The sequence below is a fragment of the Elephas maximus genome, chromosome 2 (assembly GCF_024166365.1).
Source record: "Elephas maximus indicus isolate mEleMax1 chromosome 2, mEleMax1 primary haplotype, whole genome shotgun sequence".
NCBI classification, from domain to species: domain Eukaryota; kingdom Metazoa; phylum Chordata; class Mammalia; order Proboscidea; family Elephantidae; genus Elephas; species Elephas maximus.
Genome location: NC_064820.1, coordinates 85,814,172 through 85,832,524, shown reverse-complemented (window position 1 = coordinate 85,832,524; position 18,353 = coordinate 85,814,172). Strand labels below are relative to the sequence as shown.

The following is an 18,353-nucleotide window of genomic DNA, read 5'->3' as shown; positions in this document are numbered from 1 at the left end:
TGATATGACACCATGTTTGGGTTAATTAACTGCTACTTGGCTTTGCTTTAGGCTTTATCTTATGACCAGTGATACCTACGGAAGTAATACATCTGTTCTAGATGGTGAACTGCCTAAATCTTAGAAGCAAAGTGTTACTTCCAGCTGGAATACAGAACACTGAGACCTTCAGTGTCCAATCAAGATTCTAATTTCTTTTGTGCACATGCAACTTCCACTGTTACTTCTAGTGAAGTTTAAGAATCTACACAGCTAACGTGTAAGGTCACATTCACTGTCGGAAAGGAAGAAGTGAGGGTCTGCTACTTACTTGGCAGCATGTTCATTAAGTATCTTTAGATAATGCTCCACTGGGCTGAGAAGTTCGGGAATTTCTAAAATAAATGTCTGGAGCAATTGTGACTGAATGTGAGAATTAGCAGCAGGTATTAATGATTGAAATTCCAACATCAAGTGATACAGAGTCTTGACCATCAAGAAGAACTCTTGGGTAGAGCACTGAAAATAGAAACATTTTTTACCTAAATAGCATAAAATATGTTACAAAAAAAACCCAAAACTTAAATTAGCTGTCTTTTACAAGTTAGAATCAGAAGTTTTAATTTATTTTAGAAATTAGTTAATTAAAGTATTGGCGATACTCACCTTCTAAATATTAAATCAACAGTTTAAACACTGTATAAAATTAATGTTTTAAAAAGCTATAAAGAAAATTATTTGAGCCAGGTTTAGAAAAACCAACAATACTATATTCATCATTACTTTTTTAAGATGCACTGACCATATAGCAAGAAATACAGTAAATAATATCAAAATATGAAGGACAATTCTGGGGGAAATATCTACAAGACATAGGAGAGATAAAAGGTAAAATTCTCCCAAATATAAATGAGCTCTTAAAAATCGACAAGATGAATAATCCAAAGGAATAATGGCGAAATTAATGAATATACAGATCATAGAAAGAACATGTTCAAAAAGCACATTGATTAACCTCACACATAATTGAAGACAAGCACTTTGGAACTACAAGATCACATTTTTTTTACTTCTCAGAATGTCAGAGGCTTAAAAGCTTGATAATTACCATGTCACTCAGGGTGTAGAGAAAAAGACCCTTTCCTATACTATTAGGAGAGGTGTAATCGTCTTGAAGAAATTGGCATATTTATAATAAAAGAATGATTATGTCTTTGACTCAGCAATTCCTCTTTTAGGAATTTGTTTAAAAAATATACTTGAACAAGTAGGGGGAAAAAGTGTAAACCTGGATATTTATAGTAGCATTGTTTGTAACAGTATTTAAAAAGATAATAAGAAGCAAATATCCAGCAACTGGGATCTTATTAGGAAAGACTCATACAATGTAACAGTATGAAACAGTTTTAAAAAATATGACATAGGTACATATTGAACTGGAACGCCATAATTTCAACATATATTAAATATTGTTGTTGTTGGCTGCCATCGCCTTGGTCCCTGATTTATGGCAACCCCGTGTGTTGGAGGGCAGAACTACTCCACAGGGTTTTCTGGGGTATCGTCTTTACGGGAACAGTTCACCAGGACTTTCTTCTGCAGGGCCACTGAGTGGGTTAGAACCGCAAATCTTTATACACATATACATACATAAATACATATATTTATCTAGTTCTATATTAAAACCATACTTGTGATTCTTTAGATGACATGCATTAAGATGTTTGCAAGTATATAAATAAAAATATTAAAAAATTTATGGAATTGCACATATGTAAGTTACTCTAGTTACCTTCGGGTAGTGGATATAAGGATGGTAGAGGAAGACTTCTTCCTCTTTATTTTACACCCTTGTATGCAATTAAAATTTTTAACATGAACATGAATTATTTTTACATTGGAGCTTCTGGTAAAGAGGGTGGGCTGAAGCATGAATCTAATTTCATTCCATCTTGAAACTACAGTTAAGAGGTTGTTTAAGAAAGCATAAAGCCATAAGAATAACCAGGAGAGAAGACAACAAACAACATCTTAAAGCTAAAAAGTAAATGGACAAGTGCTGACTTAGAAGGCTTAAGGTATCTGAATCTTAAGCTGGCAGTGAGGAAAACTGATACCCAACTTGATTTACCAAGAATCCTAAAAGACTCAGGAACTGGCAGCACAAATTGCTTCTGGAAGTAGAAGTTGGCAGGGAGAGGATTGGTTTAAAACCATTTAAGAAGTGATTAAATTCCTCAATTCCTATTCATTTCCAAACCACTGGGCAATCACCACTCCCCCACTCTACATAAGACTAGTTTTATCCTCTGGAGAAGGTAAGACAGAGGGTTTCTGGGCCAACACCAGGCACAGTGAAGGATAAAGGCAACTCCAAAAGCAGGTAGATTAAAGAAATAGTTGCAAAATGTATGCTAAGATTCCCCATTTGCCCCCACATAGTTCCTTGAATGCTGATAGCCAGTCAAGAGGCTGAGTCTTTTGGGTATCTCACAAGTCCAAGAGGAAAATTCTAAAGCTACTACACAGCAGGATTTCTCCCAATAAATGGCCTGGTTAGTTCACTCTATAGTCACTTCATATTTTACAAGCCACATTCAACTGGGTACATGTTCCTATGAGCACTTTCGTCTCCCACTCCTATAAAAATGAGCACACATCTAAGAAAAAATGCTACCATGAAGCATAAAGACCATACAATTAACAAACTTGGAAAGAATAGAGACAATACAGATAGTAGAAAACATCTAAAAATCAATTATAAATTTCTTCAGTGAAATAGATGATACTGTAATCATGAAACCAAAATTGGATGCTATAAAAAAAAAAAAGGAAAATTCAGAAAACAACAACAAAAATTCTTGGAAACTAAAACCATGATGGCAGAAGTGAAAAATTCAATAGAAGAGGTAGAAGATAAAGATGATGAAATCTCTCAGAAAGTAAAGCGAAAAGATTGAAAATTCAATACAGAAGAAAGGTAGATAACCAGTCAAGGAGATTCATTCAATCAATTCGAGTAACAGAAGCTGCAAAAAGAAAAGAAAATTACTAAAGCAATAATTCAGGATTCAAGTTGCCAGATTAAAAGAACCCGATACAATGGACGAAAATAGAACCAAATCAAGGCAAATCACCATGAAATTTCAGAACACTCAGAACTGAGAGAAAATTCTCCAATTTTCAGGGGAGGGGTTATGAAGAGAGAAGAGAAAAAAGAAAAGTTATACAAAGAATTAGGAATCAGAGTGGCTTCGGACTGCTCAACAGTAATAGTAGAAGCTGGAAAACAATGGGGTAAGTAAGACCTCTGAAGTTTTACTATCAAAAGGAATTATTTTAAAAATACCAGGGTCAGCCCACTTGGGATCCTCTATTATCATCATAAAAATACACATTTGGCATATTTCATGCACTTTCAACACATGCATATGACCTAGGCTTACCACTTTCACAATATCCAAATAGAGTATTCCTTAACCATTTTATGAAGTTCACATCACTGGCACAGTCTGTACCCAAAACATCACTCATCTAGTTGCAGTTTATTTAGAGTAAGCTAATATTAAAGAACAGACACGTGTCTGATGGTGTATTCCAAGAGCCAGCTAACTAATCTATAAAAAGTTGATTTAAAACATTTAGCATTCCTAAAGTTGGTTTTTAAGCACATTCTTGGGACAACATTAAAACAGTCACAAGGAACAGCTTCTGAGTTAGTCCTAAGTCCCTTTAGGAAAGACAGAAAGTCACTCTTGCTCTGCATATTGGAAACTTTTAAAATGAATTAGATTCTGGCTTTTTCCAAAGTTCTGATACTTTTGTAAATACACAAACCTTATGAAGTGTACACATCAAAATAAAGTTTAGAGAGAGGCAGCGGAGCATAAGAAAACCACAGCTGCATGGAACGAGACTACCATCTTGATGTCATGGACAGTCTGACTCAGCTCTTTTGAGGAGGACTTGAAAAAAATTTCAGCTTTGCTCTTATTTTCTCTTGAATAAAACAAAAATTACTGACATCTGTCAGTGAATTCTTTCAAGTACTGAAGGCAAGGTGCATGGAGATCCATTGCTTGATGAAGGATAATACACACTGATTGTCAGTCACTGGGCTAAGAATACAATATAACAAATGGTTTCACATCAACTCTGTAACCTTAAAAACTGACAAGCATAAAACTTTTGACTACAGCACAGCTTCTGCAATCACCAGCTAAATAATGGTACAATAGGCTCCACTGATCCCATAAGGAAGTCACGCATTTTCCCCCTCCAGACTAGTATTCCCAATTCTGGCTTGTACTTTGTTTTCGAATTTAGCTGACACATATTGAACAATTACATAAGTCCTCTCGGGCACTGTTAAGTATTCTCAAAGGCAGTACTTATTGTTCTAGTAAAACTTTGTGGGGAGAAAAGAAGGCCAAAAAAAAAAAAAAAAAGTAAACACTAATAAAAAAAAAATTGGTCACAACCAAAATCTGGGTATGAAGAATTTTTCTACACTAAAATTATTAAATTGGCAGGGATTTACATTTGGGCAAAACATACCATTTGCTTATGAAAAATGATAACCAGGAAAAAAAAATACAATCAAAACAACTACATTCAAAATGGTATGTCCAAAAGATACATCCACTAGTAACTTCATGGAAGTGGCAGTCAAGGACCCTGGGTTTAATACTAATAGTTCTAACACTTACTAGCACTTTACTAACTCTATCTCAGCATTGCTTCCCATTAGTTAAGAAGGTGGTAAACATAGTATCTTGTCAATCTCATAGAGTTTCTATAGGGAACAAAGGGTATAATGTATGTGAGTGACTTCTGCAAAAGGTAAAACACTATAAAAAGTTTATTAACAATTATTATAAACATTGTTAACTGATAATTTTTTTAGGCATATTTTGAAGATCAATTATTTCCCTAAGTGTGGAAAACCCCTCTTGTCACTCTTATTACAGAAAGTCTAAAGTTTAATGATGAAAATCAAAAGGATGCTTTTTACCCACCTGCAACATCCATACATGTTTGCATATTAATACCACCACAAATATCATACCAGTAGATTTTTTCTTTGGTTAAGTCAAATAAGGAGTTGTTCTGAGATCAAAAGAAACAAAGCATCTCTTTTCTAAAGCAGCAAGTCTAAGCAACTTTGTTTTTTTGCTGAGGGTCTGTACTTAGTGGATGAAACATGAGACTATCTTGTATTACACTAGAAAACCAAAAAACCAAACCCAGTGCTGTTGAGTTGATTCCGACTCATAGTGACCCTATAGGACAGAGCAGAACTGCCCCATAGAGTTTCTAAGGAGCACCTGGGAGATCTGACTTGCTGACCCTTTAGTTAGCAACCATAGCACTTAACCACTACGCCACCAGGGTTTCCGTATTACAGTAGAAGGACCTATAATACATGTGGCCATAGGTTAGTATGGAAACCCTGGTGGTGTAGTGGTTAAGTGCTATGGCTGCTAACAAAAAGGTCAGCAGTTCAGATCCACCAGGTGCTCCTTGGAAACTCTGTGGGGCAGTTCTACTCTGTTCTATAGCTTCGCTATGAGCCAGAATTGACTCAATGGCAATGGGTTATAGGTTAGTATAAGTGAGCAAACTTTACTTTTTACAATGGAAAAACTGTAATGACCTTAATTTGTGCAATTAAAATTCCTGAGGATTCAGCAAAACTTAATAATAATAATAAAAATAATGCTGTGACAAGTTTCCTTTTAACATCCTATAGTCTCATGCTGAGGGATATTACCAGCTTTAACAGATACGATTTCTATCACACTTACTTTCTTGTGATAAATGCTACAGAGCCCTCTCTCTATGTCTGGCAATTTACGTAGATGATTTTCTATTTGACCAAACACAGTAGATTCTGAATGAAGAACTTCAGATACAGCATCAAGCCGTGTGTTTATTTCCCTGTGAGAAGAGAGTAACAGCAATTATTAGATATGTTAGGAATTCGGAATATAGACATTTCCCAATCTAATGCTTAAGACTGTAATGCAGCCACTTAGAAAAAGAAAAAGGAGACTTGTTTTCCATATTTCCTGCTCCTTCCTTATAATCATTTGAATCAGAGAGCTGGTACCGTACAAGGAAAGTCATTAGGAAAGTTTGGTAGAGACTGGCTAGCTGCTCATCAGGTTTCCCCTTCCTCCCGGGGAAACAGATAGACTTCATTTCCCAGTCTCCCCTACAGACAGATGTGGTCATGTACCTGAGTTCTAGCCAATGATATGTGGCCAGGAGTGATATGGCCAGCCACTTCCAGGCCTAAGCTTCCTGTTTGATCTTTCACATTCTCTCTTTCCCCTTTGGCCAGCTGATGCTCAGGACGATCTTGTGAGCCATATCATGTCACACCTTGTCACCCACATTAGCCTGGGTCCATGAGTAGAGGAGAAAATTCTCCATGCCCATATCCACTAGTGACTAGACTTTACATTAGCAAGAAATTAACTTCTATGGTATTTAAACCACTGAGGTTCAGGGTTTATTTGCTACAACAGCTTGCTTTACCTTGGCTAATATAATAGGTTTCTAATGAGTAAATAAATTTTCTACTCTGAAGGATCAGCTCAGTCAAAAAATATTCAGTTAACCAACTGCTTCCATAGAAGATTTGGTGGTTGTGGCGGTGGTGGGGATTGAACTGCAAATCAACTGTTTGACTGAAATGGGGTTAGGAACACTGAGCCTAATCAAAGACTGCGACTAGGAATAGAAAGGGAAAAGAGGTGCATAGAATATGACATGAGAAGACATAAGAGATCAGGGTTGCAGGATTTTATTAATGGCTACAATTGGGAAGACATGGTGGGGTTCTGTCAATTTAAAATGGAAGCCTGACTGGCTAAATGTATCCTAAATGAGGCCCACATTAGATATAATGGCCATATGTTATATTAGACTGAGACAAGGAAACATGCCTGGTGGAGAGGAGGCCCTGAATAAATATTATTTTGACTGAACGAATGAATAAACAAGCCAAGTGAATGAAAGAAATGAAGTGGTATTTTGGGGGAAAGGGAAACATCAGTCACTGAACACACATCTGTGTATCAAAGTTCTATTGATATCACACACGTTTGTTTGAACAGAAAACTCACATCAGGGTCCTGCTTAGACAACTGTTAAATATGAGTACTTTACAATGAATTGAGTGATTTTTACTTCATTATCCTTGTAACAGCCTTGTGAGGCAATGTCTTTTCACAATACAGTCACTATGCTAACTTCCAGTCTCATTTTTTGTTCCATTTTTCTGTGGCTCACACCCTCCTATGCAGAACAGGCATTTATTTGGTTTTAGCATGACACAGTAAAGCAAGCAAGAACTTTGTAGACACATAGACTACCTCCTCCATTCTTAGCAGGGTGGCCTCTTGAATCCATCCACTTCTCTCCATTTCTATGGCCACCACCTTAGTTTACATCAAAATTATTTTCTCTCAAACACTACCAAAACAGCCTCCTAACTTTCCTCCCCACATCCAATTCTGTCTCTTTTTCCAATCCATTCCCCACACTGCAGCCCTTGTGGTCTTCCTAAAACCCAAGTCAGCTCCTGTTGAATCTGCTCACCAATGACTTGCTATTAACTTTAGGTTCAAATCCAGAATCCTCAGTTGACCTGCAGCAACTGATGCCTGCTTAACTCGTGAGTCTCGCCTCAGTTGACCTGTCACTCTCTTCTCCCACTCTAAGTTCCAAGTCAGACTGAACTTTTACCAGTATCTTGGCCAATCCATGTCCTCTGACATCAGGGCTTTTACACTGCTGCCCACTCTGCCTGGAAAACTTGTTTCCTTGTCCGTACCACCCACCAGCTCCACACCACCCACCAGCTCCACACTACTTGGCAAACTCCTACTCATCCTTCCTCTGAAAGGCATCTTAGACCAGGGTTAATCCCTATGCATCCTTTTCCATATCACCCTCTATTCTCTTTCCATAGTGGAAATCCTAATTGTACCACTTCTTTGCTGTCTATGTCTTTTTCTGCTAGACTGTAAGCTCAGTGAGGAAGGTGATCATTCCTTCATCGCCACAGTTCTGGGATCACAACAGGTGCTCGATAAATAGTTGCTGAACTGAACTGAAGGTGACAATCTCTAATGCAGTGTCTGGTATTTAGAGACACTCAATAAATACTTCCTTTTTCATTTCTTAAATGAATTTATTTAGGGGTTCTGATTAATAAGAAGATTCCAAAGACTATATATAAAGTATATCAAGATGAAGTGGAAAAAAAAAAATTAGCTTTCCTTTGCCGTAAGACTGTCGTGATAAAATAAATCAATGTTTTACCCTAACGTTTACCCAAAATGCTATACAAACAAAGTTTTATTTTAATAATTCATTCCTGCACAAGTAAAAGATGATACCATTTAAAATACACTAAGTTGATACTACAGATGGTATAAGGACAGATAAAATAATGCCATCTGTGAATGCATAAGACAGCCTACAAAGACAGCTACTCTCAAAATTTATAAAGGTTTTCTGAAACACAGAAAGATAAGAGCAAAGGAAGTTAATAAAAATCTAAGCCATACTTATAAAGCCTACCAGAAGATTTTTTTGAAAATACACACAAAACTGTAAATCTCTTAGAAAGAGATTTTGAAAAAATAGTGTTAAGTTGGTTTGGAATCTTGGAAAGGACAAAGAAGCAGCTTTTATTCTAGCCTAGTAACAGCACAGGCAAAACCAGCATGTTCACCCATGAAATCATTTTTACTTTAACCCATTCTCTGTTAGGGAGGCAACAGCTCAGAGGTTAAGAGTTTGGGCTCAGAAGTTGGTGGTCTCAGTTTAAATCCCATCTCTACCATTCACCAGCTATTTAGTCCTACCCTAGTTTCTCCATCTAGAAAATGGGAATAATGATGGTCTCTAACTCACAGAGCTGACAGAAGAACTCAGTGATATAATACATGTTAAATACTTGTACAGTGCCTGGTACATAGTAAATACACAATGAATGGTTATCATCATCATTGTGGTGATAGTTATTTGCTTACAATACTAGTTTAGTGATACTACAAAGAACAGCATGGGGAAGGGAGAAATAACACTCAAAATACAAACTTGGAATGAACTTATGCGTTGACAAACCTTAATTTACAGATATGCAAATAGGTACAACAAGAAAGGATTACACAAGGAGAGCTAGTCCCAGGGTCTCAAATGCTAAATCTGACAGTGGTGATTTGAAGTACATGTTAAAACTGTTAGTGGGTTGCACTAAGAAAGAATCCCATAAGCAATTACAGATATCCAACACACGCAAGGAGAGAGTGAGAGCGGTGTGGCACTATTTACCGCAAATTACCCATCACTGGGGCAGCTGTAATTCCACTCTTATCTCCTATATGTAGATTAGAATACAAATGAATAAGAATGACTTCTAATTAAGTATTTTGAAATAAAATAATCCACACACCTTAGTACGGTTATTTAATTAGCAACAGTAACAAGACCACCTAAATAAGTGTAATAAAACATTATGTCAGACCACCAGAATAGAGAACCTTATTTTAGTACAATCAGTGAGAGAGATTTGGTGATTTTAACAGTTGATTTTACAACACTATGTATTCTAAAAGAACCCCTGGTGGCACACTGGTTAAAGTGCTCGGCTGCTAACTGAAAGGTTGGCAGTTCAAACCCACCACCTGTTCCCCAAGAGAAAGTCGTGGGAGGAAGTCTGATTCCATAAAGATTATAGCCTTCGAAACCCTACAGGGCAGTTCTACTCTGCCCTATAGGGTCGCTATGAGTCGGTATCAAAATCAATTCTATGGCAATGGATTTTCCTATCGTTGTTATATATTCCAAACAAATGAAAAGGAGACAGCTGTGTCATTTCATTACATACAGCAAAAAACAATGGACATGAAGTTCTGGGGATGATAAAGGTTCTTCTTTACCACCAAAGACCCAAGGACTAAATGTGGGTGTCACTACAGTCCTTCACATTTGGAGATGAGCTGGGTGATGACACTAGTATCTGTTATGTGTGGCTGCCACTCATAAACACAGCGTCTGACCTATAGCTATTGCCATTGTAAGGAATGTCCTTACAATGGAGTCTGTACCTGATGACTGCTGTTTGTTGGAGATGTCTTTATAATTCTAACATAAGATTATTTGGAGGAAAAAAAAAAAAAGGTAAAATATAAACTGCTGAGGTTACTTTTGTTGTTGTTCTTTGTTTTATTTGTTACCGAAAGATTTGTTCTAAGGCCAGATGATAAAAAAATGAGTACATTACATTCAGATATTAACTAACATATACTGGTCATACAATATGGCCAAATCGACTATGTAAACAGCTTCCAAGTAGAAATATGATACATAGGCTCTTTCCCAGGGTCTAATCATCATTACTTGGATGTACCTAGCTTTGTCTTTCACATACACCATTCATTTATTCATTCAGTGAATAATTACTAAGTGCTTACAAAATATCAGTTGTAGAAGTTGGTAGATATAAAGGCTGTACTTATTAGCAAGAGACCTTCTGAGCCCTTGTCCTTGAAAAGTTTACAGTCTAGTAGAGGATATTTAAAACTTTTGAAATAAGAATTAATGACAGCAATGTTCCAGATTACAAGTAGGTTATGTTCCTAGAGCTATGGAAACACAAGAGAGAAACAGGGATATTTTCCTGGAAGAGCTATTATCTGTGTACAGACCTGTAAGACTAACAGAAGATGGAGAATGAAGGTGTGAAGGTAGGAGCTAGAGAAGTAAGCAGGGTCCCGGGCATGAGACCAAGGCAGGCCATACAGAAGCCTGTTCTCTTTATTCTAAGAGCCATGGGAATCAATGGCTCATGGAATGGCATGAGAACAATGTCAGGAAGGCCAGTTAGAAAGCTGTTTCAGTAATCCAGGGGTACAATGCTGAAGGCTGGAGCTTGGGTAAAAGGATATAGAAATGGAAGGAAGCACATAGCTTCAAGAGATATTAAGGAGGCAAAATTAATAGGAGTTATGATCAGTTAGATGAAGAAGGGAACAAGAAGGAACTTGAGTAATATACGCTATGAGATGCCATCCACGAATATCAAACTTACAGCTTTACAGATCATGATAAGAAAGTTTTATCTATAAAATTAAGAGTTATTCTGAATATTTACATTTTTGCAAATTTTAAATCATCCAACAGGGTGTCTTAGTTATCTAGTGCTGCTATAACAGAAATACCACAAGTGAATGGCTTTAACAAAGAGAAATTTATTCTCTCACAGTTTAGGAGGCTAGAAGTCCAAATTCAGGGTGCCAGCTCTAGTCAAAGGCTTTTTCTCTCTGTTGGCTCTAGCAGAAGGTCCCTGTCATCAATGTTCTCCTGGTCTAGGACCCTGTAGGTGTAGGGACCCTAGGTCCAAAGAACATACTTTGCTCCTGGCACTAGTTTCATGGTGGTATGAGGTCCCCATGTCTCTCTGCTTGCTTCTCTCTTATATATCTCAAAGAGACGGACTTAAGACACAACCTGATCTTGTAGATTGAGTCCTTCTTCATTAACATAACTGCCTCTAATCCTGCCCCATTAACATCATAGATGCAAGATTTACAACAGGTAGGAAAATCACATCAGATGACAAAATGGTAGACAATCACATAATACTGAGAATCATGGCCTAGTCAAGTTGACATGCATTTGTCAAACCATAACATTCCACTCTTTGGTTCCCCAAAATTCATGCCCTTGCCACTTGTAAAACACTTCTGTCCCATCATATATAGCAAAAGTCTTAAATCAACTCCAAGTCCAAAATCCAAAAATTCTTCTTCATCTGTGAAATCTAGAATACAAGTTATCTACTTCCAAAGTACAGTGGTGGAACAGACATAAGCTAGACATTTCCATTGCAAATGGGAGAAATTGGAAGGAAAGAAAGGACAACAGGCACCAAACAAGTCAGCATAACACATTACATTAGCCCTCAAGGCTTGAAAACAATCCTCTGTTCTCTGAGGCCATTTATACAATGGCCCTGGCCTCTAGATTCTAGGTATTAGGCACACTTTCTGGATTCTGAGCGGGGGCCTCTCAGCCCTGGGCTTTACTTCTGTCTTTCGGGCCCACTGAATGGCAATTCTGCTCCCTCAAATTTGGGTGGCCCATTTTCCTAGTCCATCTGGGTGGTGATTCCACCCTTTGAGACCCCAGAGGTCACGGCCCTGCTCTGAGACTAACGCAGCTCTGCTACCTGTGTTCCTTATCTCTTCACCTTCTGCTTCCTAGTTCCTTGGCCTCTTGGCCCCTTGGCCCCTTGGCCCCTTGGGCCTCACTGACCTCATCTGCCCTAGTGGAGCAAATGTTCCAAAAGCTCTTTAGCTCCACTGATTAAGTGCCTGGAAACATCCCACTCCGCCAGTAAACTTCAACCAGAAGGTACTTGGCTCTCTTGCTCCATAGGTCGGCTCCAGTGCTGTCTTGCACTGGTCTCCTGGTTTTCCTGCTGCCATAAGACAGGCTTTTAAGGATTTTTATTACTCTTATTCTAATGAAGCAACATATTGCCAATAGACCACAATTCATCGCCTTCAAATGTTAAATAGAGTAGTTTTCTTACAGCTACCCTCCATAATCAGCTTAGGCTAGAAACTTGAGCCTATGGAAAGAACATGAATATGACTTGTTTCTGGTAATGGTGGGAATACGTAGTTTCAGATCATCCCTCCCACTAATGACAATGTAAAGGTCAGATGACACATAAAAGTGTGTTCATAAAAGCATCAAAGAACTAACAAAATAGTAAGGAACAACTATACCAAAATCTTAAAAAAGGCATGAACCTAGGGAATTAATCTAGGAGTCAGAGCCACTTTTGCCCTGAGAAGATATGCCAGAAGAAACTGCTGTGAAAATGTGCTGGCCTCAGAGTAAAGGTAAACTTGCAGTCTAGGTTAGTACCATTTGGACAGACAAATATAAAAAAAAAAAAAAAACCTCAAGCACTGCCTTAGTTACCTAGTGCTGCTGTAACAGAAATACCACATGTGGATGGCTTTAACAAAGAGAAGTTAATTTTCTCACAAAAAGTAGGCTAAAAGTTCAAATTCAGGGCATCAGCTCCAGGGCAAGGCTTTCTTTCTCTGTTGACCTTCTCATCAATCTTCCCCCAGACCTGGAGCTTCTCTGCGCAGTGACCCTGGGTCCAAAGGACGCACCCTGATCCCGGCACTGCTTTCTTGGTGGTACGAGGTCCCCCACCCTCTCTGCTGCTTGCTTGTCTCTTTTCTGTCTCAAGAGATTGACTCAAGACACAATGCAATCTTATAGATTGAGTCCTGCCTCACTAACACAACAGCCACCCATCCTCCCTTATTAACATCATAGAGGTAGGACTTACAACATATAGGAAAATCACACTATACTGAAATGGCCCAGCCAAACTGATACACACATTTTTAGGGGGACATAATTTCATCCATGACATTCCACCCTTTGGCCTCCCCAAAAATCACATCCTTGCAACACGCAAAACATATTCACCCCATCATATGATAGCAATAGTTTTAACTCCAAGCCCAAAACCCAAAAATTCCTCTTCATCTGTGAAATCTAGAATACAAGCTATCTGCTTCCAAGGGCACAATGGCAGAACAGGCACAAGCTAGACATTCCCATCACAAATGGGAGAAACTGGAAGAAAATAGAGGATAACAGGCATCAAGCAAGTCAGCAGAACACATTACAGTAGCCCTCAGGGCTCTGAAAATAATCCTCTGTTCTCTGAGTTAATTTACGCAATGCTCCTGCCCTCTAGACTCTACCTATTGGCCACACTCTCTGGATTCTGAGTAGAGGCTCCTCAGCCCTGAGCTTTAGCTCCGCCTTTCAGGACCACTGGGACAGCAACTCTGCTCCCTTGGCTTTAGGCACACCATTCTCCCGCTCCATCTAAGTGGTGACTTCACCTTTAGAAACACCAGAGGCCATGGCTTCACCATCTGAAACCCCAAGGTTGAGGCCATACCTTTTGAGACTGAGGCAGCTCTTCTTCCTGTACTCCGTGTCCTCTAGGCCCTCAGGCCTCATGCCTGCATCTGCCCTGCTGGGTAAGTGTTCTAAAGCTCTGCAGCTCCACCAATAAGTGCCCGGAAGTACCCCACTCTGCCAGGAAGCCTCTTGCGCACAGGCACTCAGCTCTCTTGCTCCGTAGGTCAGCTCCAGCGCCGTCTCTTACACTGGTCTTCTGGTTCTGCTGGTGCTGGTTCTCCACCACTGCCACTTCTGTGCCACTGCAGGTTCTCTACCGCTGCTGGTCCTCTTCTACTGCAGTTCCTCTGTCCATTCACAGTTTCAAAACCGTTTCCACATATTAGGTATCTGTTACAGCAGCACCCCATTCTTGGTTACAAATTTTGTCTTAGTCATCTAATGCCGATATAACAGAAATACCACAAGTGGATAGCTTTAACAAAGAGAAATTTATTTTCTCACAATCTAATATGCTAGAAGTCCAAATTCAGGGCGTCAGCTCCAGGGGAAGGCTTTCTCTCTGTCGGCTCTGGAGTAAGGTACTTCTCATCAATCTTCTCCTGGACTAGGAGCTTCTCCACACAGGAACCCTGGGTTCAAAGAACACGCTCTGCTCCCGGCACTGCTTTCTTGGTGGTATGAGGTCCCCCTGTCTCTCTGCTCGAGTCTCTCTTTTATATTTCAAGAGATTGCCTCAAGACACAATCCAATCTTGTAGATTGAGTCCTGCCTCACTAACACAACTGCTGCCCATCCTCCCTCATTAACATCATAGAGGCAGGATTTACAACATATAGGAAAATCACGTAATACCAGGAATCATGATTTAGCCAAATTGATACACACGTTTTTTGGGTGACACTATTCAATCCATGACAAGCACTAAACTTGAATTAAGACCGTCCCAGGCTGGTACAGTCTGGCAGAAAACCTGTTGCCATTGAGTTGATTCTGACTGATAGTGACCTTATAGGACAGAGCAGAACTGCCCCATAGAGATTCCAAGGAGCAGCTGGTGGATTTGAACTGCTGACCTTTTGGTTAGCAGCCGAGCTCTTAGCCATGGTGTCATCAGGGCTCCAGAAGCAAACAAAAATCCTCTCTGAAAGAAGGTACCTTCATTCCACCCCTTCGTATTTATTATTCCTAAAAATAAATTTCCAAATAATATGAGACAACCAAGCACAAAAATAAACCAGAGGAACAAGAGCCTACAGAAACAAAAGACAACAGAAACAGACATACTAGAATGAAACAAAATGATAAAAAAATATTCATTAAATCCAAAAGAAGTCACCAAAATAAAGGAAAAGAAACACAGAACAGGTGGGGAAATCAGAAAGCAAACAAGTTATGTAATTTTCATTGTTTTACAAGTGATCTTTCTTTGCTCTGGCTATTTGTAAGGTTTTATCGCTAACTCAGTATACTGTAGTTTTACTATGATTTAGCTAAATGTGGGTTTCTTGTTAGTTTTAATCACACTTTGGATTCATTGTGTTTTCTAAATCTAAGAATTCACATCTTTTATGAATTATGAAAATTTTCATCCTTTATCTTTGAATATTGTCTCTTCTCACTCTAATTTTCCTCTTCTGAAAATTATGTTAGACCATTTCAACTCTAGATTTGTCTTTCAGTCTATTATATTTTGTATCATATTGTCTCTCTGTGCTACATTTCAGGTAATTTCTTCAGGTATTGCTTGCATTTCAGTTATTGAGTACAATTCTTGTTTAAAAACCGTTTAAATTCTTGTTTTGTATCTGTATTTTTTCTAAAAGTTGTATATGGTTCTCTTTTAAATTAACCCAATCCCTTTTGATATTATTTTCGTTCTATGTTCATATTTTTAACTCTTTTGCATTTCTTTTAACTTGGTAGTTTGATATTGACCTTATAATTCCATTATCTAAAAGGTCTTGGGATTCTCAGCCTGCTGTTTGCAATTCCTGCTGACCTGCCCTCATGGTGATTTGTTTCCCCACATCTTTTGTAATTACAATTTGTGAGCTTGGAGTAGTGTTTCCTCTTTAGGATTCCTAGGAAGTCTAGACTAAGAGTGTATCCCTGCAGGAAGGAATTGTATTTGCTTCTGCTAGGCACCCTGGGGCACAATGGGAACATTTTCAGTGAATTTCACAGCATGGAAATTGCCAGTCCACATAAAAAACCAAAACCAGATTCCGACTCATAGCGACCCTATAGAGCAGAGTAGAACTGCCCCTTAGAGTTTCTAAGGAGTGCCTGGCAGATTCGAACTGCCCAACTCTTGGCTACCAGCCATAGCACTTAACCACCACACCACCAGGGTTTCCCCAGTCCATATAGAGTATAAATTGGAATTGCAAACCTGAGTGAGTGTGAGCCTACGGTTAAGAATTCTTGGAAACTTTTGCTGCTGATGAGGCTAGGCCAAGATAAACATTATTTCTTTGTTGTCTCTATTTTACTGAAGTTAACAATCCTTTGAGTGTCTCATATTACTACAGACCCTAACTTAAATAGACTCAAGGACTTGTCTCCTGTTTCCCCTGAGGCAATAAAAGTCCAAGCCTTTTGATTTCCAAGATCTACAAAGGCCCAGAGAGCAGCTGCATTCCACTTCCATGTCCAGCTGCCTTTTCAGTTTGGTACCTGACTTTTTCCCCAAGTTTTTCCCTTGAGCTTTTTTTACAAGCTCAGCTAGGTCCTAACAAGATTGTCTGTTACACTTCTTCGGCATATCTAGTTATTCCACATAGGGAAGTTTTTTTGTTTGTTTTTAATGATATTTAAAGCAACATATTGCCTGAAAATGAAGGCCTCCCGTTGCATTTTGAGGGCAGGTATTCTGCAAGTCCCCATTCACAAAGACATAACGGTGGAGAATGATAAAGCTGGAAGAGCCAAGGATGAAATGATACATATCTCTTCCTCTTTATTATTTCCTGTATTCCTCCTCTTTAGCCCAAATGAAAAATGTCACGTACCATTGATCACGTGAGCCAGTCTAGAATTCACTAAATCCCCAGATACCTAGAACAAACGGCAGGCAAGCTAAAGGGTTGTGGATATATGCACCCAAAGAGTGCCAGGTAATCTACACCCACTGACAGGGCAGACCTCTTTTTAGATAAAAGACCTTTAGACTTTTTTTTTTTTTTTTTTTCCTGGGCAGCAGCACTCCCTCTTTCTGCTCTCATTCACACAGCAAAGGTAAAGAGGCACAGGTCCAATCCATCAGCACTTGGTTACGTAGCACCCTCCCTTTTCATTTATGAGCAGTACTGTGTCCCAGGGGCTCAGTAAAATCAGTCTCCACAGTGAACACTGTATAGTCATGCCCATGGAATATAAGAAATCATAAAAAACAAGTGAGCCTCCTAATGTAGTTAATTTCAAGAAGCTCCAGAGAATTAAAAATGGCATTTAGTTTTGTTGATATAAATGAAATGTTAAATGGAAGGAAATATGTAACTGTCTATTACTTTGCCATTTAGGCCAGAGCTATGAATTAGAAATACAACCATTAATACTCTGCCAAAATAAAAACTATCTAATTATTCAAGAGAATTAAATATCACTAAAATGTACTTAGTGCTTTAGAAAATTACATGAAAATGTAGTCAAGGACCTATTTCCTAACATCAACAATTTTCTTTCTTCTTTCTTTTAATTATTTGTGTGATTTAAGTCCCAAGCATAAACTTAGAATGCTTAACTTTCTTAAGCAATTTTCTAACAATCTAATTTGGATTGTAAAAGTGTTTCTCATTTGCTCTAACTGTGGTGTTGAGCTATACAGTGAGTAACAGGTAAATGCTTTATTTTAGGTACAAAAGTTCCCACTACTTCTATCTCCTTCTCACTAGGAGAGATTATACCTTGACCAAATTAGTTTAGAAAGTCCTTGGACACAGAACAATGCCATGTTATTGAGACTATATAATATAAAATTTAAAATAAACTATCTTATATTATTAAGTGAAAAAACTGAGGCACTATGTATAATATGCCCCCACATAAGATACACACACACACACATATCCATATATGTTACACACACACACACAAACCAAATCCACTGCCGTCCAGTTGATTCTCACTCATAGGTATCCTATAGGACAGAGTACAACTGCCCCTGGGGGTTTCCAAGGCTGTAATTTTTACAGAAGCAGGATGCCACATCTTTCCCCCTCAGAGCAGCTGCTGGGTTCAAACCACTGGCCTTTCAGTTAACAACGAAGTGCTTAACCACTGCGACACTAGGGCTCCTGACTCACATATAAAAAAAAATATACATATATATGTATATATATATGTGTGCGTGTGTGTGTTCATATCTGCATGTTTATTTTTTAAAA

General features: G+C 38.5%; 1 protein-coding gene across 3 annotated transcripts in view; it reads right to left on the bottom strand.

Annotated features, from left to right (window-relative positions):
• MSH3 (mutS homolog 3) overlaps window positions 1-18,353 on the bottom strand; it is a 217,899-nt gene that overhangs the window by 87,174 nt on the left and 112,372 nt on the right. For all 3 annotated transcript variants that reach the window (XR_007514976.1, XM_049866717.1, XM_049866709.1), the window contains exons 13-14: window positions 5,787-5,919; window positions 311-498 (exon numbers count right to left, since the gene is read on the bottom strand). Coding sequence is in view for 2 of the 3 variants with exons in the window: in XM_049866717.1 (XP_049722674.1) it covers window positions 311-498; window positions 5,787-5,919 (321 nt within the window). In the remaining variant the exon portion in view is untranslated. The remainder of the gene's footprint in view (window positions 1-310; window positions 499-5,786; window positions 5,920-18,353) is intronic.